General features: G+C 49.0%; 1 protein-coding gene across 1 annotated transcript; it reads left to right on the top strand.

Annotated features, from left to right (window-relative positions):
- The first annotated feature begins 5350 nt into the window (after window positions 1–5350).
- PLPP7 (phospholipid phosphatase 7 (inactive)) lies at window positions 5351–22573 on the top strand. The gene is made up of 2 exons (XM_007944215.2): window positions 5351–5801; window positions 22209–22573. The coding sequence occupies exons 1-2, from the start codon at window positions 5351–5353 to the stop codon at window positions 22571–22573; spliced, it is 816 nt and encodes a 271-aa protein (XP_007942406.2).
- The last annotated feature ends 2361 nt before the right edge of the window (window positions 22574–24934 follow it).

Genomic DNA, 24934 nt, shown 5'->3' with positions numbered 1-24934 from the left:
GCGGTGTTTTGCAGATTCTACATTATTCTTTAGCGTTGCATAGTATTCCATTGTGTGAATGTACCAAAGTTTGGTTATCCATTCCTCAGTTGTTGGACATCTAGGTTGTTTCCAAGTTTTGGCTATTGTAAATAGTGCTGCGATGAACATCGGCGTGCTTGCAAGCTTTTAAGAGCCCAGTCATTACTCACCAAAGTAGGATGTCAAACAAAGTTCTTGTATAACATGTTATGCCAATTGAGCTTGATGTCCTCTGCGACCATGGTCCCAAGCCCACAGGTCCAACTGCTCGCTCCCTCAGGGTGGTTGGCTGTGGCCAAGAAGTTATCATAACTTTGCCCCTTGTTAGCTCTATTATGTATTTTGACATCAAAGACCTTCTTCTGAAAGTGCTCTGAAGGTTAAAAGAGGTGATGGGGCCACATATACTTAGCACAGAATCTGGTACATAGTAAGTGATAAAGTACAAGTTAAAGATAAATATGCATAGTAAATCGATCTGAAACATTTAAAGAGAACAAGTAACAAATGCCTATATGGTACAAATGCTACTTTAGGTCCCACAAAGCTGCCAGAAAACCCCTCCTGCTCATATTCATGAGAGGCAGTATAGTTTAGTGGTTAGGGACAAGGGTGTTAGGCTGAGACCCGAGTCTGAATCCTAGTTCTGCCCCTTATGAGCTGTGGACCCAGACTAGTCACTTCACCCCTTACCTCTCAGCGAACAGGAAGGGTATGTGGAACGACAGCCAGGTGGAACACTGTCTCCTAAAGTCAGGGGAGACTGGGTGGTCTGGAAGGATGGAGCTACTGCAGAGTCCTCTTTGCACTCACAGCTGGTCCTTGCATGGGGCCTGGTGCACCATAGTTCCCAAGAGATTGTTGACGAGTGAGTGAGTGACAGGTGAAGCAAGGCAATCAGGGAACAGAGAAACTGTGAGACATGTGGCCAGGACAGTTCACATGTTCAGAAGTCAGAGGGACTTGCTGGTCCAAATCCCAGCTCTGGCCCCAACCAGGTGTGTGGCCTCAAAAGTGTTGTCATAGCTCTGAGACTGCTGTTTCTCATCTCTAAGGGAAGAGGTTGGTTGGACTTTCCCTTCTCACCTCGAAGTGTCTATGATCCTTCATGTTCTCCATGTCTGGGCCCTGCAGTCAGTGGCTCAGGTTGGCCCATCGGATTTTAGAGGAGTGCATTGCATGCACTATGTGATTTTAGTCACTTATTTGTATTGTCCTTTAGTGCACAGGGATGTATATGTAAGAAAGGTACAAGATGGACACAACCTAAGTGCCCAATAATGGAAGACTGGATGTAAATTAAGGCCCATGCACACGTTAAAATGCCAGCCATTGAGCCATTGAAAATGTTGGGGTGGTCATGGAAACATGGCCAGGTATATATTGTTAGGTAAAAAAGGTTATTTTTTGAAAGGTCAAATAATATGATCATATTTTAAAACAGTATTATGTGTATATACATAGCATATATATAGATAAATATATTCATTTCTTTATCAAAATAATACTTGGTTATTATAAAATATTTCCATAATTGGAAATGAGGCAAGTGACTCAATTCCTACACATAGCCACCCCCATTGGGTTTCTGAAGCTATAAATCTTTACAGAAGTATATTGCCCCATTTTCCTCCCACAGAGTGGCTGGTGAATTTGAACCACTGACCTTCTAGTTAGTAGCCAAATGCCTTATCCACTATGCCATCACACTCCTTAGCAAATCCATAGATACATATATTCTTTTTTTGATTATTAAAGTAATACTTGGTTGTTGTAAAATATTTCCATAATTGGAAATGAAACTAATGAGAATCCTTCTGTAACCTGACCATCCTCATGTTAATAGTGGTGGTCTCAGATTGGAGGAATTACACCTACCTCACCTGTGTTTGTTGAATTTATCACAGTAAGCAAGTAGCATTTTGATAGTAAGAAAAAAAAAAAAAAGGACTATTGTTACAAAGATATTGTTATAAAGCATTGGCTAATTATTTCCTGGGTATGTGTCCCATCTGCCTAACTGCAGGAGGACATAAATGAAAGCATTGATTGAATGAATGAATGAATTCAAAGGCTCTTGAGAACTGAGACTATGTGGCCTTTGGTAGGTGCTCAAGAAAGGTTTGTGGGTTGAGGGATGGTGGTTGCTTCTCTCCAATAAAGTGGACAGCATCGCCCCTCCTTACAGAGAAGGAAAACAGGAAACAAGGTCACAGGGAAGCCTCTGAAACAAGCCTGGGCCGAGAGAGCCCTTTGCATAATCCTCTCATGGCCCTCTGAGGGGGAAACAGAGTCTCAAGAGTGGTAGAAGGGCTTGCTCATGGTCTGTCATCTAGAGGTGGCTGAGCTGGGGCTTGAACCCAGGGCAGTTCTATTCCAGAGCCCAGGTGTTAAGGACTGAATTGTGCTCCTCCACAAAATATGTGCTATAAATCCTAATCCCTATACCCATGTTTATAATCCCATTTAGGAATGAGATTTCTTTAAGAATCGTGTCAGTGTAGGGTATGTTGTAAGCCAGTCACCTTTGAGATATAAAAAGAGTAGATTAGGCACAGAGAAGCAAGCAGAGATGAGGGAAGACAGATTGCACACCACGCGAGGACCACTAAGGAACCAACAAGCAAGGAAAAGCCTTCCCCTAGAGCTGGTTCCCTGAATTCAGACTTCTAGCCTAAACTGAGGGAGTTCTGGTAGCGTAGTGCCTAAGGCATTTGACTGCTAAACAGAATGCTGGCAGTTCAAACCCACCAGCCACTTCTCCAAAGGAAGGTTGGGCAATCTACCTCTGTAGTGATATCACCTTGGAAACCCAAGGAGGGGTCGCTGTGAGTCGGATCCGACTCAATGGCAGTGGGTTTGGTTTTTTTTTTTTTAGCCTAAACTGTGAAAAAAAAAAAAAAAATCTGTTTGTTAGAGCCACCCACCTGTGGTATTTCTTTTATAGCAGCACTAGAGAACTAAGATACCGGGTCTTAACCATTCCTGGGCCAGAGACAAATTGGACCCCATAGTTCTCCCTAGCGTGGAGCCCACTGTGGCCCTCAGAACCTGTCAACATCTCCTGCCAGCCCAAGATGCTGACACAGGCTGCTGGGTATTAATAGTCCCTATCTGATCTGGGCTCCTCTGCCCTTCATGAAGGCAGCCTAGGTCACAGGCCTCACCCAAGGACAGTGAAGTGAGTGCCCTAGTGAGAGCTACGTGAGCACAGCTGGCCCTGTGGTCTGAGAGGTCTGATTCCAAAGGTCCACGTGCCCTACCCCAGGGGCTACTTGGAGTTGGACTTCCCCTCTCTTTGGCTTCCTGGTTGTGTGCTTTCACCCTTGTGCACCTCAACTTCCTTAACCGCAAGGTGGGGATGAAAATACAGCTACCAAAAGGTTGGTTCTACAGAGTCAGTAAGCTAAAGCAGGCAGACGTTGTCCAATATCCATGCATCATGTCTACATCTGCATCTGCAGCTGTATCCAAATGGCTAATGATAGAGTCCAGTGTATGGCAACAAGGGTCATCATGACAACACCCAAGAGGGCAGGATGTGGTGTGATCTGGGACAACTCTTTCTGTGGCCATGTGGTCTGAGTGGAATTGTCTGGAAGAGGAGGAAGATGGGCCTAGCCTGGTCCTGCCCAGGTGACTGAGGTGGAGTCCTGCAAAGAATCCTTGATGGAGGGCTCTTGGATTCTGGCCTCATCCCATGGGAATGGGTCCTTCTGAATGGGACTCTGAAGTGAGAGAAGACCATGCCTCACTTGGCAAACAGGCATAGTTCCTAACTCATGGGGATGAAAGCTCACCATGTGCCAGGGACTCTGCTCAGCATTTTATAAACATTTCATTGATCCTCCCAGCAACCATTAGAAGTGGGCATCATTATTCCTATATTACAGGCAGAAAAACTGAGTCCCAGGTAGGTGAAGTGACTTGCTTAGGGTCATGCAGCTAGTTGTGGTGAAGCCCAAATGTTATCGCCTTATCTGTCTGACTCTGGAACCCGTAGGCTGGTCCACTGTGGTGAGAGAGCACTTACCCCTGTTGACTTTGGGTTCCCTCAGGTTGCCCCAGGTATACACAGGGAGGTCTCCCTCAGATCTGAATCCTTCCAGTGGGCCCGCTTGGTCTGCTTTCTCTGCACTTGCCATCTCTCAGTCTCTCCTTCCTCCCCCCACCTCCACTACACCTGCCATATGGGCTTCACCCAGTCTTCCTATGGGAAAGGCTAGTCCCCACCCAGGGTCCCCTTTTTTATCCCTAGATGCCCCTTCCTGGGAGACACCACTCCCAGACCAGACTTGGAGCCCGGATTCTACGATCCTGCAACACGTTTGCTCACTTGTGATCATTTACCCCTGCCCTGAGTGCCCACTGATCTGCAAGCTCCCGGAGGACAGGCCTGGAGTCTGTGTCACTTGCTGCAGTCTACCTACCACCCACCCCAGTGCCAGGCTCTCGGTAACTATCTGGGCTGCCCAAAGCTGCTGTAGTGACCCTTTCCTTTACACAGCTCTGGGAACTGCAGACAACCAGATCCAACTGTCTAATCCATTACCAATAGACTAATTACCCTTTCCTCTGATGGCAATCAAACCTTAGAAATTTCTATTTGATTGAACTATGATGCACTCAAGCCAAATTCAAGACTGATTAAAAAAAGAAAAACCAGCCTGCCAGCTTAGTGAAATGCTGTCATAGAGGGAAGGGCTGGGTCTGGCCCCAGTGGACCCAAGATGATGCTTTCGGTGACGTCGTCAACTCCACCTGGTGTCCTGAGACGCCTTTGGCCTGGCCTCCGCTCTCTGGTCCGTGAGACTGTGTTCAAACTGCTTAGGCCAGTGGTCCTGACAGGACTGGCTCACAGGGGTCTGGACTGCTCAGAGGGAAGCTGGTAAAAGCAGGGGTTTTTCCAGGGCTCCATATCTGCCCCCACTGCAGACAGTGCTGAATCCAGGGGAGCAGGAGGACTACATTTCCCAGAGTCCTCCAAGGCCTGGGAATGAGCCATTGGAAGATTTAAATAGCCCAGGCCTGAGGCAGCCAGGCCGCAGCTGTGGATGCGTCTGCTTCCCTGTGGCTCCATTGGTGCTGGCCTCGCATTGGTGGGCTCGATTGGCTGGCCGGCCTGGCACTGACGTCCCCTTCGAGCCTGGTGGCAGCCGGAGGTAAACAGCCATGTGCATTCCTCCACTCTATATTTAACAGCTGTGGCATGAACCGGAGAAGGCAGGGAGACAGGGACAGTGGTGGCTCTCAGGGCTGCTCTTATCTTCGGGGAGAAGGCCCTTGGAGCCCAGCTGGCACTGGCTCTCTCCGCGTGAACAAGGTTACCATGCCAGCTTCCCAGAGCCGGGCCCGGGCCCGGGACCGAAACAATGTCCTCAACAGGGCCGAGTTCCTGTCCCTGAACCAGCCCCCCAAGGGGGCCTCAGAGCCCCGCAGCTCAGGCAGGAAGGCCTCAGGCCCATCGGCGCAGCCCCCACCCCCTGGTGATGGGGCCCGTGAGCGGCGCCAGTCGCAGCAGCTGCCCGAAGAGGACTGCATGCAGCTGAACCCCTCCTTCAAGGGCATCGCCTTCAACTCCCTGCTGGCCATTGATATCTGCATGTCCAAGCGGCTGGGGGTGTGTGCTGGCCGGGCCTCGTCCTGGGCCAGTGCCCGCTCCATGGTCAAGCTCATCGGCGTCACGGGCCACGGCATCCCCTGGATTGGGGGCACCATCCTCTGTCTGGTGAAGAGCAGCACACTGGCCGGCCAGGAGGTGCTCATGAACCTGCTTCTGGGTGAGTGTGTCCACACCCATCACCCACCCTGCCAGGCCCCTGGAGAAGTAGCTTTCCCCTCCAGAGTTGGCCACAAGGCTCTCAGAAACCAGCTGGGAAAAATCTAAGGAGGTTAAGCAGGAAGGGTGTCCCAGAAACAGGCTGTGGGGAAGCAGGCACGAGGGATGCCCAGACGAGGGGCCTCTGCAAAACGGGGGCCACGAGAGCACAGAGGCCCAACAGGAACCTCTGAGGAAGGGCTCTGCTCTTGGCGAAGAGTGCCACTGCCCCAAGGAAGCTTGAAAGGAGGTTTGGGGCCAGGAGGTCATGGCCTCCAGGTAGACGGTCGGGGGTCTGGTAGGTGTCCTGAAGGGAATGTCTCATAGGTGTAACTCCTACCCCATAAGTGGGGATCCTGGAGTTTCTTAGCCACTTGCAGGCAGCTCTGTGAGCCATCCCCACGCCCACCCTGATATCCTAGCACTGATGCCTGCTTGATTCAAGATCTTTCCTAGCATTCTCCCACATGGCCTGGCGGGGGGGTCCCAGGGGTTCGATATGGAGCTCCTATCCACCCAGAATGTCTTGGAGGCCTTACCTGATCCTTTCCCAAAGCAATCACTAGAGGACTGGTAGAGGCCTGGTGGACTAGTCATTGATGTCTTTTTCCAAAGTCTTTACCACCAGCGTCTTACAGTTTAGCATTTACCCCCAAGTCAAGTACCACGTGACCCATATGGAAGGAGACCCCTCCCCTCCATGAGAAAGGTGACTCCCAGTCCCCCTTTGGCCCCACCCCAAAGCACCTCTGGGTCCCCAAGGTGCTCTGGGAACTCTGCTTCAACCCTGCACACCAGGCCCTGTGTTGATTCCCTCACCCTTCCCAGTGTGGCCACCATTTTGGAGACAGGTAAGGAGGGGAGATCTCAGGAGAAGCAAAGATTGACAGGGGTTCCCAGTTCCCGAAGGAGTGAAGCTGGATCATTGAGAATTTCGGTCCCAGGGAAGTCGTGATAAAAACATGCATCTCTTCCTTCAGAGTCTGGGGGTTCCGTGCTCTGGGTGTGAGTGGGGACTTGATGAGGAGAAAAAAATTAAATGCTTCCTGCAGGAGTTAGTGGGTTTGGCACCATGAGGTTTTTTGTCATTGTTGTTGTTGTTAGGTGCCGTCCAGTAGGCTCTGACTCACAGTGACCCTGTGTACAGCAGAACGAAACACTACCCGGTCCTGCACCAGCCTCACAATCCCTGCTATACTTGAGCCCATCGTTGCAGCCACTGGGTCAATCCATCTCATTGAATCCATCCCTTTTTTGCTTAACCTCCACTTCACCAACCATATCATTCTCTAGGGTATGGTCCCTTCTGACAACGTGACCGAAGTAGATGAGCAGTCCTCTAAGGAGCAGTCCAGCTGCACTTCCTCCAGGACAGATTTGTTCATTTTTGTTACACTTCATTACTTACATTATTTTACCCTGAATAAACAGCCCCATGGGCTCATTCCTATTCTACAGATTAGGAAACTGAAGTTTCTCCAAAGTAACCTGATCAAGGGCTCAGAGCTTGAGATTGGCACCAGATCTGGGCCTGACTTCTGGGCCTCCGTTCTTCCATACGATGGGCTTGTGAGGGAGGGACAGAGCAGGGTGGTCAAGGTGCTGGATGGGGGTTTCCAGGTGCAGAAACCTGCTGTCATTGTCTGCGGTTTCCCCAGTGCCTGCTGAGGCTTCGGACAGGCAGGGCTCAAAAAAGATATGTTGGGGATGAAACGGCCTGGTGTCAGAGGACAAAGTGGAAAGCACACAGGAGGGCAAACATCCAAGCCTCGCTCTGAACCCGGCTTCCCGAGGACGCATCTGCCTGTCCCCCTGTGGTGGTGAAGCTGCGTTAGGAATAGATTAAGTGTTTACTATGGGTCAGCTTTGCATAAGACCACATCTTCACTTCTCATCCTCACCACGACCCCTTGAGGGAGAGGCTGTTATCCCCATAAAGAGAGAGAGGAAACTGAGGCACAGGGCGATGACTTGCCCACGGTCACACAGCTGGTCAGGATGGGGTCAGGATCAGCAGGGAAGAATCTGCTGTGTTTTTAGAGGAGAGGGCAGAGGGAACCAGCCTGTTTGGCCTCCAGGCAGAATGAAGAGCAGGAAAGCTTGGTGAACTGGGATGGGCCTTTGTGAGTCTCCTGTTACCTGGCTCCTTTGGGGAGGGACAAGAGAAGGAGCTTTAGGGGACCTGGAGGGAGGCTGGACTGGACTTCTAATGACGAAGACATCGAGGGTCATCATCGCTACACTAGCAACAGCTGAGCATCACCAGGTGTCGTTCACTGTGCTGCTTCATGTGTAATTCTTCAGTGACATACACGAGTGATCCACTTGATAGATAAGAAAACTCATCTCAGTTTTCTCACAGTCAGATCTGCCCAACTCCAGGACTCTCCAGAAAGGGGGTGAGCTCCCCATGGCAGGAGGCATGCAAGCAAGCTTCCCCTTGGCACCAACTGAAACAGCTCCACTTTATTATTCAAAAAAAAAAAAAAAAAAGAAAGAAAGAAACATACATGAACATTTGCTTTTAAGAAAGTTTCACCTGCTCAAAATATCTAAGTGTGTAAACCACCTGTTGATGTCAGATTCCTGGCTCCTTCCAGCAGCCAGACACACAGGAATTTGCTCCACAGGGTGCTGTGTCTACCTTCTTGAATAAGAACGGAAGAGTCATTATTCAAGTTTTTAGAACAATGATCTATTGTGCTTCGTGATGTACCAAATACTATGCCATGAATGTCTCACATTTTATTTTTATAAATCTTCCCAATGACCTCTTGAAGTATTAATATGCCCATTCTATAGATGAATAAGTTGAGACTCCGAGAACTTAAGAGGCTTGCCCACACCCACCCAGCTGTAAGTAGTAGGTCTAGGAACCAAATTCAAGTCCTCCTGATGGAGAACCTCATGCTTGCCCATCACTGTCGCCATTCTGCAGGGTGGGTGGGGCAGGTGTGTCACCCAGATGTTCCCCCTTCCCTCCTGAAGCATATTTGCAATAAGCAGGTGAAGGATCTGGGAGGAAGTTTTCTGTCATCCACACCTTTGGCAAAGTATCCAGGGACTGAGACCATCAAGCATTAAGGGCCCATTGGTGAGCTGCCACTTACCAATGGCAGCTCAGAGCAGGCAGGGAGGGAGGAGCAGGGCTGTGGGTCTGTGATGACTTCCTGGGAACGCGTGTCTTTTCCCTCAGCTCAGTGGGAAAGAACTGCAGCAACCACATGGCAGGCTCTGATCCACCAGGAGGGGCTGTGGCCACTGTTCCCCATCCAGGTAAATCAGAACACCTGCTGAGCACAAATGTCAGGGTTCTGCCTGTTCTTTTGTCTTTAGGGGCCGGGGGCATCTTTCAACCCTACAGCATGAGTCAGAGGTTGGCCGGGGCTTTGGGCAAGCCCCACTCGGTGCGTTATTTACTGTGCAAACTCATTCCCATCTCTGAGCCTCAGTTTCCTGCTCTGAACGATGGGGCTGTAGGCTTGTGGTGGGGATTTAAAGAGAGGATGCTCAGTAGAGTGGCTGGTCATAGCTCGTGCCCAGGGAATCGTGACATCACTGTTGGGGGAACTGTTGGAGAATTAGTGCCTCAGGCCTCAGGGGGTAAGGTAGCCCTGCCCAGCCCTGCCCACCTGCTCCAAGCACAGGGCACCCAGCAGACTCCTGGCACAGTCTCTGGGCTGGGAGTAGAGGCTTCCATGTCTACGTTTGGGACCTTGACTCCCATCAGCCCCAAAGGGGCCACTTGGGTGGCTTGGGAAATTGAAGCTCTGGCCACCATCAGGTCTATGAAGGGCCCAGGTAGGCTAGGGAGAAGTTCTCTGTCCTCTGTGCACGGCATTCGGTGCAGTACCCTCCCTCCTCCCCTCTCCCACAGTGCATGCTGCCCAAACTCCAGAAACCTCCCAGGAAGAAGGGACCTTAGCAAAAGCTTAGACTCTATCATCAACCAGTCCTGGATACAAATCCCAGCTCTGCTGTGAGTGAATTTGGAGCAAGTGACTTGCCCTGTCTGAGCCCCAGTTTTCTCATCTATCAAGTGGGTCACTCGTGTATGTCACTGAAGAACTACACATGAAGCAGCACAGTGAACGACACCTGGTGATGCTCAGCTGCTGCTGGTGTAGCGATGATGATCATCTGCGTCTTCATCAGTAGAAGTCCCAGCCCAGCCTCCCTCCAGGTCCCCTAAAGCTCCTTCTCTTGTCCCTCCCCAAAGGAGCCAGGTAACACGTGACTCACAACGCCCATCCCAGTTCACCAAGCCGTTTCCTCATGGCCGTGGTTCTGTGCTTGAAGAAGACCTCTGTGTCTTTTTGCCATGATCTGTCATTTATAAAAAGTATCTTTATTGATACATTACATGGGGCAAAAATCAAACATTACAAGGATACCAAAAAAACAAACCAAACTCACTGTAGTCGAATCGGATCCGACCCACAGCAACCCCTCCTTGGGTTTCTGAGGTAGTATCACTACAGAAGTAGATTGCCCAATCTTCCTTCTGGGGAGTGGCTGGTGGGTAGATAATGACAAAAGTGAGCGTATCCCCTAGACCTCTCCTCCCCAGTGGTGACTTCTGCTGCAGTTTGGAGCACATGCCTCTGGATTTTTCTCTGTGCTCATTTTTCTAAAATGACCTCAGCCCCACGTTCCTTCATATCAAGCATGAGAGGTTCAGACACAAGAACTGGGTTTCTCAGGCTTGAAGCATCCACTCCACCACATCTGCCTCTGTCCTCCATCCTTCCTGTTGACCACTTCACAACATCCCTCCAGACTCCTTGGCCATCTCACAGCATCCACTATCACCTAGCCCCCTTGGTTATTTCATAGCCTTTCTCCACCCACCCCCATCCCCTTTGACCATTTCTTAGCATTCCCTTCACCCACCCACCCCACCCAGTCTCTCTTTGGCCATTTCTCCAGATAATCTGTTCCATCAGCTCTCCTGTTCCCTGTCCACTGGCACCTGCTCTTGGTGACAACCTCTCCACCAGTGTTGGCTTAACCTGTCCATACTTGATGGATAGGTAGGCTTATTCTAAATCCTCATTGTCACCAACACTCCTTTCTACTAGAGATGGCACACACTGACTTCTCAGTGGTAGAGTGTTGTCATCCCTCAGGGAAGCCTTTGGCCACCCCCAGACCAGATCAAGGCCCCATTATATGCTGTCATTTCATCTGGCCTTGCAGCTAATACAGCAGAAATTAAATAACCAATTGTGCAATTGGGCATTGCCTCTTGCCTCAGACCCAGTTCTCACCAGTGCCTGGTGCTCAGTTGAGTGACTGAAAAATGCCCTGACACCTTTATACCTGGGATTTTGGTCACTCACACCCTAACAGTCTTTGGAAACGAGTGGAGTGGGCTTTTAGTATCTGGATTCTTTGGGGGAGAAAACAGAAACTCCAAGAAGTTAGGAAACTTGGTCGAAATCACTCAGGCCAGGAGAGTTAGAGACAAAACAGACTCATATGTCAGCCTCCTGGGCACCGCCAGTCCAAGTGGTCAGGCTCTGGTTAGAGGCAGGGGCTATCCTGCTCAGGAGACCAGACATACATACTCTGCTCACACCAGTGGAGAAGGGTTCCAGTGCCAAAAGGCTACATATTCCTTCAACCCACCGTCTCTGCCCACCACACACCACGGGTGGGGTTCTTCTGGAATGGGCCACTGCTGTTTGTTTACTTAACTTTATTGTGGTAGAATATATGTAACAAAAAGTTTGCTATTTTAACCATCTTTAAGCATGCAATTTAGTGGTATTAATTATATCCATAATGTGCAACCATCATCACTACCTATATACAAAGCTTTTTTTTTTTAACGTGATTTGGGTGAAGATTTACAGAGCAAATTCACTTTCCATACAGTAGTTCACATATACAGTTTACCACAATGCAACAGCTCCCCTCCCACTTCCTCCCCATAGTTACCTCTTCCCAGTGTCCATTCCTCCATATACTCCTGCCCCCTGAGCTGTCTCCCTGTGCATAAGCAGCCCTTCTTTCTCCCATGATTGTTCTCTCCAAGGAGTGTATCTACTTGAGGTAAATGTTTAACTCATATGCCTGTATTTTGTTTGGCTAGAAACCACAGGTGTGGGTTCAATTCCAGACCTGAAGGGCAGCTAGGGGCCATAGTCTCAGTGGTTCCACTGGGCTCTACCAGACCAGCAAAACTGGTCCCCACTTTTTTTTTTTTTTTCCCGCCAAATGATTTTGAGTTTTGTTCCACATTGTTCTCCCTCTCTATCAAGGATCTCCTACATAGATCCCCTTCCAAGTGGATGACAGTGGTAGGGGCACCATCTAGTTCTTCTGGTCTCATAGTTGTATAGGCTGAAGATCGGATGGTGTACCAGTCACTAGGACTAATTGTTTCCATGAATTTTGGTTTTCTTCATTCTTCTTTGCTCTGGATGAGGAGAGACCCATCATTGCATCTAGATGGCAGCTTGCTAGCTTTTAAGATCCCAGTCACTACTCACCGAAGGAGGAGGTGGAACAATGTTTTGTATAGTATGTTATGCCAATTGAGCTTGATGTCCCCTGTGACTATGGTCCCAAGCCCGCAGGTTCAACTACTTGGTCCCTCTGGGTAGCTGGCTGTGATCAAGCAGTGACCACAACCTTGCCCCTTGTCAGCTCTACTATACACCTGGGAATTCTGATCATTTGCATAAACTTATAGGATCATTGTCTGCCAACCCTATATTATCCAAAGCTTTTCATCACCCCGAACAGTAACTCAACACCCTTTAAGCAGCAACAATTTCTCCCACCCACCCACCCACCCCTGGTAACCACTCACAAACTTTAGTCTCCATGCATTTGCCTGCTCTAGATGTTTTACATAATTGGGGTCTTACAATATTTGTCATTTGGAGTCTGACTTATTTTACTCAACATAACGTTTCCAAGGTCTGTCCACATTGAAGCATGTAGGTACACTGGTTTTAAAATAACTTTTTAAGACATAGAGAAGTTATACATGTTCATGATAAGGAAAAATATTAAATGCATAATTATTAAAAGATAATTTCTAAAACTTAATTTCAATCCTCACCCAGAGAGAAGCACTGTTGATAATTGGTATAGAACCTTCCAGATTTTTTTCTCTGAATATAAACACATTTATATATGTGTGTGTGTGATTATATAACTATAATGTTATTTTACAAAAATGGCAAGTCCTGTTTTGTAATTGGCCTTTTCCACTTAACAACCTCTCCGCCCAGCTCTCCATGGGTAGCTATAAATATTCATTGTCTTCAGCATTTTCGGTGGCAGCACTGTTCCATTGTCTAGACTTGCCACAGTTTGTCCCATCCATGTCCTGAAGGGCAGGGGGTTGTTTCACATTTTTCAGTGTTATAAATAACACTGCAGTGGACATCCTTAACCACGAGTAGTGGTGCACGTCCCTAATTATTTCCTGAGGAAATGTTCCCACAAATGGAATAGCTGAGTCAAAGGGAAACACATTGCAAAGACTTCAGAATCTGAATGCCAAATGCCCTTCCAGAAATTTGGACCAATTTATCCTCCTTCAGCCTGATTCCCAACCTCCAGAAGAAGCTAAAGGATTAGAGGCAGTGTCAACCATCAAGCCAAAGAATCCGGTCCTTGCTCACAACTCCAACCAGCCAGAGACACCCACTCACAACTTGTCACCTCACTAGCCAGCAGGGAGCACACTTGGGCCCATTTTCCCTTCATTTCTCCAGAGCCAAGCCCACAGCCCCCATCCTCATCCTAGACCTGATACCTTGGCCCCCTGCCCTGCTGTTGAGCTGATTCTACATGGCACGTCTGCACAGAAAGGAAGCCCACGTCCTAAAGGGGCCATGTGTGGTGATCCCAGCCATCCCCCTGCTCCAGGCAGTCCCCTCACACACAGCCACACAGGCAAACAAGAGAGTTCTAGAGTTACTGATTCCAAAGCTTCCATGATAGCAACTTTCTTCTAAGAAAGCTTTGGTTGCTGCCTTACCCTCACACTCACCTTAGCACTCTGGTTTCTTGGCCACTAAATCCTGAGGTTTACTGAGTCAGGGGAGAGGGTGGGCACTGAGTTGGGTTCTCACCACCCTCTGAGGAGCAGGAGACCTTCAAGACATCAAGGCCTCAAGAATAACTGGGTTTCCTGCACATGACATTCAAGCATCTCAGGGTGGAGGTGTGTAGTGGGGCGGGAGAGGGGCTCCAGCCAATCACTACTGTCAATTGATGTTGGTCACTGGTGCCATTTATAGAAAGCTTGCTGTACATAGCCCTCAGAGTAGGTTCTAGAATGCAGGAACAAACAGAAGCTCAGAGAGGATGGACATACCCAAAACTCACAGCGACCCTTCCTTGGGTTTCTGAGGCGGTATCTCTATAGAAGTAGATTGCCCAACCTTCCTTCTGAGGAGTGGCTGGTGGGTTTGAACCACCAGCCTTCTGGTTAGCGTCAAATGCCTTAGGCACTACACCACCAGAGCTCCCAGACATACCCAAGGTCGTGCCCAAGTCATGTAGTTTACAAACAGCTGACCTTGATGTGGTCTCTCTGATTCTGAAACCTAGATGCATAGCCCTCACCCTAATTTACTTTGATGAAGTTAGTGACCTGCCCTGGGTCACACAGCAAGTCGGGGACTGTGTGACCTTGGCCAGCTCTCCTGATCTTGGCCTCTGAGCTTCCTACCAGACTGGGCCTTCCCCACATGGGGAGCCTCTTGCTCCACTCTGTGTCCAGGAGGGAATGTAGGTCAGGGGACTCGACAGAGCCACGTGAGCAGAATTCACAGAGCCTTGAGTGATGGCTCCATTTGCTTCTATTTCTGGGCTCCAGATTATGTGCTGACAGTGTCAGAATCGCAGTCACACCAATTGCTGCCCATGCTGGGGGAGGGGAGACTCCCTGCAGAGGCATCAGCAGGGAAAGGGGAGCCTGGGCAGGGAAAGTGGGTGGTGGGAGGCCAGGGAAGCCATTAAGTCTATTGGAAAGCTGCAGTGTAGTGAATTACTTAACATGGCCCTTCTAGCCATAGTCCTCCATCTTGTGATGTATTTTAAATCCTAGCCTCTACCTGTGGTTATAGTCCCATTCTGGGGTGAGTTGCCCATTATGTTAATGAGGCAGGATTAGGGTGGGATATACCTTGAGTCTTGCCTTACTAGAGGGTGTATCTCAAGTCAACACCTTAGTTTCCTTGAGGGAATGTACATAAATGCTCTGGCAGAGTTCACTTTCCTGCTCTGGATCCTTCATCCGGTTTGTCATCTTACCCCTGGTCCTTGAGGCTTCAGACAGCAGCTAGCAGTCTGACCTGACTATTTGGATTCACTAGCCCCTGTAACCGTGTGAGTGAGGAGAATCCTCCAGACTGATCCCTGATCCACACATTTGGACTTAGCAGCCTCCATAATCCTGCGAGCCATTTCCTTGGCAGTCTGTGGGTTCTGTGAGATGTTAACAGAGAAATATGGAACTTAAGATGAGGGGGAAATCACTGAGGGGAGGAGGATGATGTTAGAGATGATGGAGTGGTGTAGCAGTTTGGAAAAGTTGGATACTTGGGACATCTTCAACCTCTGCCTCAGAGGGACCAACCTTGTGCTGATCTTTCTAACAGAAATTATTCAGGCAAAAGTTTATAATCCTCTTTCCCCAAAACAGATAGCCACAGTGTGATGAGGTGAAAAGACCACAGGCTCTACTACACATGTAATAAAGTAACTCTTTGTATAGTTATTTGCTGCTGCCCATCTGCTCTCAACTGTATGATCCCTCAACTTTGTGGCAGGGACCCTGCCAACCTGGCTCACCAGCCCCTGGCATATAGATCTGGTGGTCAAGTGAAGGAATTAACTAGGCTCAAGAATAAGCCAGGCCAGCTGGACAACCAAGCCTGGCCCAATAGTCCCTGAGGGCCACAGGGAGGGAAAGGGGCAGTCCCCACCTCATTATGACCTCAAGAGTTAGCAGCAGCTTCCCCAAAACCCAGATGTGTGGTTTTTAAATCAAAGGACATGGGACAGCCTCAGAAGCCTCCCTGGGTTGAGGGAGGGGGTCCACGAGCTGAGCTCCAGAATGACTCCACCATCACCCACCCAGCCAGCTTTAGCTTAGCCAACCAAATGGAAGAGATCCACATTTGTGCCCATTCCAAAGAAAGATGATCCAACAGTGCAGAAATTATCAAAAAATATCATTAAAAACACAGGTGAAATTCTGCTGAGGATAATTAAAAAAATGGTTGCAGCAGTATAGTGACAGGAAACTGCCAGAAATTCAAGCTGTATTCAGAAGAGGACGTGGAATGAGGGATATAACTACTGATGTCAGATGGATCTTGATTGAAAACGAAGAACACCAGAAAGATGTTTACCTGTGTTTTATTGACTATGCAAATGCATTCAACTGTGTGGAGCATAAAAAATTATGGGGAACATTGTGAAAAATAGGAATTCCAGAACATTTAATAGTGCTCATGAGGAACTTGTACATAGACCAAGAGACAGTTGTTCAAACAGAACACGGGGATACTGCATGGTTAAAAATCAGTAAGGGAGTGTGTCATACTTATTCACCATACTTATTCAATCTGTATGCTGAGCAAATAATCCAAGAAGCTGGACTATATGAAGAAAATGACATCAGGATTGGAGGAAGACTCATTAACAACCTGCAACATGCAGATGATACAACCTTGCTTGCTGAAAGTGAAGATGACTTGAAGTACTTACTGATGAAAATCAAAGACTACAGTCTTCAGTATGGATTACATCTCAACATAAATAAGACAAAATTCTTCACAACAGGACAAATAGCTTATCATCATGATCAATGGAGAAAAGATTGAAGTAGGCAAGGATTTCATTTTACTTGGATTCCCAATCAATGCTGATGGAAGCAGTTGTTGTTATGTGCCCTCGAGTCAGACCCAACTCATAGTGACCCCTCCTTGGGTTTCCAAGGTTGTATCACTATGGAAGTAGATTGCCTAACCTTCCTTCCGAGGAGTGGCTGGTGGGTTTGAACTGCCAGCCTTCTGGTTAGCAGTCAAATGCCTTAGGCACTACGCTACTAGAGCTCCTGCCCATGGAAGCAGCAGTGAAGAAGTCAAAGGACGCATTACACTGGGCAAATCTGCTACAAAAGACCTCTTTAAAGTGTTAAAAAGCAAAGATGTCACTTTGAAGACTAAGGTGTACCTGATCCAAGCCATGGCATTTTCAATAGCTTCATATGCATGTGAGAGTTGGACAATGAATAAGGAAAACCAAAGAAAAATTGATGCCTTTGAATTGTAATTTTGGTGAAGAGTATAGAGTGTGGGGAACTCTGGTGGTGTAGTGCCTAAGGCATTTGCCTGCTAACCAGAAGGCTGGCGGTTCAAGCCCACCAGCCACTCCTCGGAAAGAAGACTGGGCAATCTATTTCCATAGAGATACTGCCTCAGAAACCCAAGGAGGGGTTGAGTCGATATGAGTCAGAAGGGACTCGGTAGAGGTGAGTTTCGTTTTGGTTTTATGCTCCACAAACAAATCTGTCTTGGAGGAAGTACAGCCAGAATGTTCCTTAGAAGTGAGAATGGCCTGTATTCACTTCTTGTACTTTGGTCATGTTGTCAGAAGGGACCAGTCCCTGGAGAAGGCTACAATGCTCGGTAAAGTAGAGGGTCAGCAAAACAGGGGAAGACCCTGAGATGGAGTGACACAGTGGCTGTGACAATGATCCCAAGTATGGCAACGATTGGGAGGTAGTGTTTCGTTCTGCTGTATTTGGGTCATTGCGAGTCAGAACCGGTAGATGAGGCCATGATTCGTATTGCCTATAGTCCTGGAGACTTTCTTCCCTGAGTCTTTGGTTTCCTTCTTTCTCTTCTGCTTCAGGTGAGTAGAGACCGATAGCTGTATTTCAGATGGCCACTCACAAGCTTTTAATACCCCAGACACCATTTACCACACTGGGATGTAGAACAAATATTTTATGAACTATGTTATGCCAACTGACCTAGTCGTCCCACGAGACTATAGTCCTAAACTTCCAAATCCAGTAAACCAATCCCACCAAGATGTTTGGTTATGTCTAGGAAGTATCCATAGTTGTGTCCCCATGTACTTTATTATATGTATGAATGTATTGCACCATACATGTATGTAGACATGCTTATAGATAGATACACCTATATGAGCACCTACATGTACACACCTATACCATTCTATACACACATATGCATACATATCTACCTACGTAACCACACACATAATTTCTTCTCATTAATACTGTTGTTTCAAAATTGTATATGTTATAGCATTTACAAAAACATCCCTTATTCTTGTGTATTATTAGTGTCACAGGAACTTGCTCTTACTGAGTAGAGGAGCCAGGACTCTTCTGTGATTCTGGAACCTACCAGTTTAACCCCTATCCCATGTACTGTTGCTGTTCTTAGGTGTTGTCGAGTTGATTTCAACTCATAGACACCCATGCGACAGAGTAGAACTGCCTCCCAGGGGCAGTAATCTTTTCTAGGCTGTAATCTTTATGGACACAAATCATCAGGTATTTCTCCCACAGAGCCACTGGGTGGGTTCAGGCTGCCAATCTTTCCATTAGGGGCCAAGTGCTTGCCCTTCTCCAGATGGAGGAAGCCTGACACCTCAGGCCATTTCTCTGGGGCTTACAGATGACAGATGGGCCTCCCTGCACTGGAGAGGGCTGGCTGACTCCTCTCGCCTGGCCTCCTGCCTCAGCTTCTCCGTTAAGCTAGAGTCCCAAGGGAGTCAGACGCAGCTACCTCCTCCTTCACACCTACCTTGGGGATCTGGCAGTCCCTAGTCTCCCACTGGGACTGTGACCTCTGCAGGCTCCAGATGGCTTTGAGCCTGGGCCTGGCCTCGGCCTGGGTCAGGAGCATGTGGGATGGCAGGCCACTCACCTCCCGGTTGTCTGTGTGTGCTCCAACGCGGAGGCATGGCTCCTGGGAGCCAGTTGCCATGGGAACACAGGGAGTATATAACAGGAGCTTCTCTCCCTCCCTTAGGCTCCTCCTCCCTCAGGCCTTGGTAGCCAGGCATCCCAGGGCAGGGCAGACATCAGCAAGCCCTAGTGGCTAATGAGAGGGTCAAGAACCACAAGAGATGCCAGGGGTTCAAATCCCAAACCAATAACCTAGTCTCTAAGCAACAACCCCTGCAGTGGGCTAACCAGGGAAGGCAATGTTATTTGGAAGCAGTCTGAATGTTTAGCCACTGAGACTGTTGAATATACATGGGGCATAGGGAGGGTAATGAGAGCCCAGAGGCAATCTCTAAATTGTGGGAGTGGGAGGTGAGGGTATGCATCTATGCAAGATGAATAGACGTTGATAAAGGCGAGGTGTCAGCCTTGCCCCCTCTTACTCTGCACCTTTCATATTTGTAGAACCTCAGAATGCCCTTCTGTGCCTTGTCTGGCACCCTCTTGGACTTGCGCCCAGTGTCCCTCTCTGCCCACCCTTTACGCCTCTGGCTTCACATGCTGCATGTAGAAAGATTTTCAAAAGCAATTGACAGAGCAGTGCACTTAGAACACATTGCATCTTTTCATCTATGATCCATAGATGAGCAGAAGCGTCTGGAGCAGTGGCTACCTCTGGGTGGTAGGATTAGAGGTGATTTAAACCTTCTCTTTGTTTTTCTGTTTTATAAATTTTCTACAGTTAACATCTATTATTGTTAGTTGTTGTTATGTGCCGTCGAGTCGGGCCTGACTCATAGCGACCCCTCCTTGGGTTTCTAAGGCAATATCACTACGGAAGTAGATTGCCTCATCTTCCTTCTGAGGAGTGGCTGATGGGTTTGAATCACCAGCCTTCTGGTTAACAGTCAAGTGCCTTAGGCACTACGCTACCAGAGCTCCCACAGTTAACATCTACTGTGTAATTTTTTTTCCCCAAAGTTGTTTTTGTTTTGTTTTTTAAATTTGTGAGCAAGAGCAGTTGTGAGCCAAGAGTGTTGATAAATACTGCAAAGTTTTCTGGGAATGATACCAGAGCCAGGCTGCCTTTGGCTGTCATTTAGTCTAATTAAGCCCTTCTCGTGTGCCAGTACAGGAGCTCTGGTAGTGTAGTGCCTAAGGCACTTGACTGCTAACCAGAAGGCTGACAGTTCAAACCCACCAGCCCCTCCTCAGAAGGAAGGTTGGGCAATCTACTTCCGTAGTGATACTGCCTCAGAAACCCAAGGAGGGGTCTCTATGAGTCAAGTCTGACTCAGTGGCACATAACGACAATAACATGTGCCAGGCACTCAGGGGCACTATCTCATCCTGGTTTGCCTGTGTCTGTCATGACTTTAGCACTGAATGACTTGCATCCTAGGGAACCCCTCTGTTCTGGGTAGACCTGGGACAGTTGGTCACCTTACAGACAACTTTGAGAGTTCTGGTAGCATAGTACCTAAGTCACTTGACTGCTAACCAGAAGGCTAGTGGTTCAAACCTACCAGCCACTCCTCGGAAGGAAGGTTGGGCAATCTACTTCTGTAGTGATGCTGCCTTGGAAACCCAAGGAGGGGTTGCTATGAGTTGGGTCTGACTTGAGGGCACATAGCAACAGCAACAACACGGACACCTTCATACAGCTCTTATCTGGGCTCACAACAGCCCTAGGAGGTAAGGAAAGTTAAGGGACTTGTCCAAGGTCACACACCCTGGAGGCTTAAGGGCTAGGGCTCAACCCAAATCCTTGACTCTGACACTCAGTGCTTTACCACCACACCACACTGCCGGTTTCATCTTCACTGTCACCTGAAGAAGGGCTTAAAGGTGCTGTGGCCTCCTTGGGGTCAAGCAAGGTCACCTGAGACCAGTTGTTCCTAGGGCTGGGAAAGCATGTGAGCACAGGCCAGGGCTCTCCACTGACCGTGCACCTCGCTTGGGGTTGCCACCTGGCCCTGCTAATGCACCCCCAGCCCCATATCAGAGAGTTTGCCTGGAGCTTCCTGCATTGGGTATCTGGGAGTCACTATAATACGCTGTGTGATACTGGGATCCAGAGAAGCAGAGCAGTGCCCCCAGATCCACATAGGGGGGTCATGGCAGAGGTGGGATGGAGACAAAATGGGAAATGAGCCCTGGGTGGAATCCCTGCTCCACCCCTCTGGCCATGAGCCTTGGACCAGAGACTCAACTAACACTTGGTGCTTGTCACTCTGGCACTGCAGGTAAACTGAGGAATAACAGACATGACCCTTGCCTCCATGCGTGATGGTGCAGGAAGAGAAGAGGCAGATGCTACTGTCTCAATACCCAACAGATTTCCCAGTTACATTTGGACAGGGGCCATGAAGGAGAAACACCGGGTGTTGAGAGAGCACAGTCAAAGCCTGACCTGGGCATCAGGGAGGGCTTTCCTGAGGAGGTGTCATTTAAGCCGAGACCTGAAAGATGAGGGGAAATGAGCCTGTAGGGAGAGAAAGGGGGAAAACATTCCAGAAAGAAGGATTAGAAGGTATGAATGCTCCAGGGAACCCGCAGCTTTGTCATATCCTCTGCAAAATGGGGATGATGCTGATAGTACACTCAGGGCTGTCAAGGGCTTTCAGTAAGGTCATTTAAGAAAATCACCCCCCCCCCAAAAAAAAAGAAAGTCACCCAGCCCTGCGCCTCCATCAGAAGACTCAAGCCCTCCGAGGTGCCCATGATACTCCTGATCACCTACTCTTTCATTCATATCTCCCAAACTGAGAAAACAAACCAATTGCCTTTCAGTTAGTTTGGGCTCATGGCAACCTCCCATGTGTCAGAGTGGAAATGTCTTCCACAGGATTTGCAATCACTGCTCTTTTTGGAAGTAGATCTCCAGGCCTTTCTTCCAAGTGAACTTGAACCCTCTACTCTTTGGTTAGTAGCCAAGCACTTAACCATTTGTACCACCCAGAGACTCCCTCACACCTCCCAGCACTGAGCAAAACGGGACCTCACCCTCATGGAGCACATGGCTGGTGGGGGGAAGAAAGAGAAGAGAGAAACCAATAAGAAAATGTGTAATGTGTCAGATGGTGAGAAACACTATAAAGAGAGATAAAGCCGGGTGAGGGGAAGAAAGTGTGGGGGCTTTCATAAACGGGGTGGTCAGGGAAGGCTTCTCCTCTGAAGGAAATGAGGGGGTGAGGATATGAATATCTAAAGGGTGGGTATTCCAGGTGAAGGGCACAGCAAGGGAAAAGGCCCTGAGGTGGGGTGTCTTCTGAGGTCAGTGTACTGGAGTGAAGTGGGGAGATGGGAGCAGATGTCAGAGGGGCCAGAGGCTGGGCATCTTGGCCTGGGGAGCCCAGGAATGTCAGTGATGCTGATGGCCTTCATGCCTGTCTCTCCTGCCCACAGCTCTGCTCCTGGACATTATGACAGTGGCTGGCGTGCAGAAGCTCATCAAGAGGCGTGGTCCATATGAGACGAGTCCCAGCCTCCTGGACTACCTCACCATGGACATCTACGCCTTTCCAGCTGGGCATGCCAGCCGTGCCGCCATGGTATCCAAGTTCTTCCTCAGCCACCTGGTGCTGGCAGTGCCCCTGCGTATCCTCCTGGTGCTCTGGGCCTTCTGTGTGGGCCTGTCACGTGTGATGATTGGGCGCCACCACATTACGGACGTCATCTCAGGCTTCATCATCGGCTACTTCCAGTTCCGTCTGGTGGAGCTGGTCTGGATGTCCTCCAACACCTGCCAAATGCTTATCTCGGCCTGGTGAGCCACCTGCCCATGGTGTGACTTCCCAAGGAGGCCAGGGATGAGGGTGGTCCGAGAGTGGCCACAAGAGGACAAAGGAGTCAGCAAGGGGTGATGAGCCAGCAGCCCAAAGTTGAAGCCAGCCACGCCTAATTCATCTTTCCCTTCCTGGCTGAAGGCTGGCAACCTCAAGCTGGCTGACCCCTGATGACTGGCGTGTTTGCTTGGAATTCATGTCTCCTCTCTAGGTCAGCAGGGGTCTAGCTGCAGAGATGACCTTGTTAAGCTTCTGCTCTGGAGATGACAGGCGAGAAGCAAGATGGCAAGAGAGGGGCTAAATCTTGTCTTGTCCCTTTGTCATCATAACTGTTGCTGTGTCCATCATACCACAGCACAACGCACAGCAAAATAACCCAAATTCACCACCCAGTGCAGGTGGCCATTTTTGTTGATGATCATCAGTAGCTTAGGACAGCACTTTCCAAAGGGTGCCTTGTGGGACACCAACCTACAAGGTAGTTTGGGAAAGAAAAAATGTTTTGTGGTCAAATACATTTGGGAAATGCTGCATATTTTGTCCCCATGTTGGAGATTCCCAAGGGTTGTTATTGATATAAAGGCTCAGACAAGTCTTACAGACAAGCTTCCTGTTGAACCTCATGTTTCCTAAACGTACTTGACCACAGAACTCTTTTCTTGTGGAACACTTTTAACCCCTAAGGAACTATGGTTTCCCCAAGTATGTTTTGGGAGATGGTGACCCGGGAGCCAAAGGGCCTGAGGCTTGAGCTGGCCTCTCCCAGTGCCCAGCCCCAGAGCCTGGGGAGACCAGGGGCTCCTGCTGCAGCCTGTGGAAAGCTAGACTACACAAAGAGCTGGCCATGGACCTTGGGTGTTGGTGCCACTTTGGCCCCCAGGGGCCGGACTCCATGTGACCTAATAGGTCGTTTCAAGTCAACCATTTATGGATGTGCATTTCCTGTGACAATACAGATGATATGCAAATGGATCCTCTCCTGTGTTTTTTATTTCCTTGTCAAACGCAACTACTCCAGGATCATCAAAATTGCCGAGCAAAGTCTCTGTTAACATGGGGGAGGCGACTCATTTCTTTGACCTCAGGTAGGACTGTGGTACCATGAGGAGATCAGGGAGCAATGGGCACAGGCAGGTACAATCCTGGACTTTCTAGGATGGTCCTTCCTTCCCAAGGTCCTTCTTGTTCCATCTCCCATTGGCCACTCTGCCCAAGGCCTGGGCCATGAACAGTTTAGGAAGCTTCCCCACAACCACCACCATGATGCTAATCAGAGTCTCCAGTGATACCAAAGAGCCTTTCTCCCCTAGCCTCAAGCCTTCCCGTAGCCCCTCCTTGGGTCCTGGCTGGCCTGGTCCCTGTCCTTGAGGAAGGGAACACGAGGCCAGGGAAGCACAGTTGAGTCTGTGAGAGCTGCAACAAGGGATGTACAGACACTGTGGGATCTCAGAGAAAAGTCACCTAAATGGATCTTTAGGGCATCAGAGAGAGGGTCCTGGAGAAAGGGAAGTCTAAGCTGGTGTAGAGTGAGTCAGAAAGGAGTGGAAGAGCATTTTCAGAGGTAGGAAGATAGGTGCAAAGGCCAGGAGGCAAAAGGGACAATGAGCTATGAAGACCAGCAAAGTTTAGAGTGGCTGGACCCAGAGAGCGTGGGGTGAAGAGATGTCAGATGAGGCTGAGGCTCTGGGTTCTCTGAGTGAGGACTTGGTGTGTGAGCACTCATCAATACCTCCCAACAACCCTCAGGTGTGAGGTTGGTCAACATGCCCATGTTATAGATGAGACAACTGAGGCCTGGAGAAGGGCAGTGACTTACCTAAGGTTGCCGAGCCAGGAGGGAAGACAATGGGGAATGAGGCAGGTCTGTGCCATTTTCTTACAGCCTCAGATTCCCTTGTGAGTCATTGTACAAGGAGTGTCAGGAATGAGCTTGACAGAGCCTGCCTGCTTTCCTTCTGCTTCAGGGATCTCACGTCCTCAATGGCCATGGTCCACCCCAGGGCCCCAGCCCCTGCAGACAAGCTTCCAAGGCCCCTGCTTCTCTCCAGACCTCCTGGGTGCCCAGCTTTGCTGGGGGGATGTGGGATCTTCACTGAAGGAGCTCATGGGTGCCAACCTGAATGGGCTACCATGAATAAAACACCCAACTACTTCTGACCTTGAACTCTGGCTGGTTCTGGAGTCTTTAAAATACATCCTGCACACTCCCACAGATGCTCCTGGGTGGTGCCATTGGTGAGATGCTAAGCAGAGGGGTAAGAGTGTCTTCCTCCTCATCCCACACCCAGCCTCTGGAATCTGTCATCCAAGGCAAATCTGACTCTGAGTTTGGGCTGAAGACAGGTT

This window comes from Orycteropus afer, unplaced genomic scaffold (genome assembly GCF_000298275.1).
Source record: "Orycteropus afer afer isolate SDZICR_OR568_19922 unplaced genomic scaffold, OryAfe1.0 scaffold00123, whole genome shotgun sequence".
Classification (NCBI taxonomy): Eukaryota; Metazoa; Chordata; class Mammalia; order Tubulidentata; family Orycteropodidae; genus Orycteropus; species Orycteropus afer.
The sequence above is the reverse complement of the archived record's forward strand: the minus strand, read 5'-3'. Positions and strand labels throughout refer to the sequence as shown.

Coding starts and splice junctions, on each gene's coding strand:
- PLPP7 (XM_007944215.2), top strand. CDS start 5,351: ATGCCAGCTTCCCAGAGCCGGGCCCGGGCCCGGGACCGAAACAATGTC. Junction 5,802..22,208: donor GCTCATGAACCTGCTTCTGG/GTGAGTGTGTCC, acceptor TCCTGCCCACAG/CTCTGCTCCTGGACATTATG.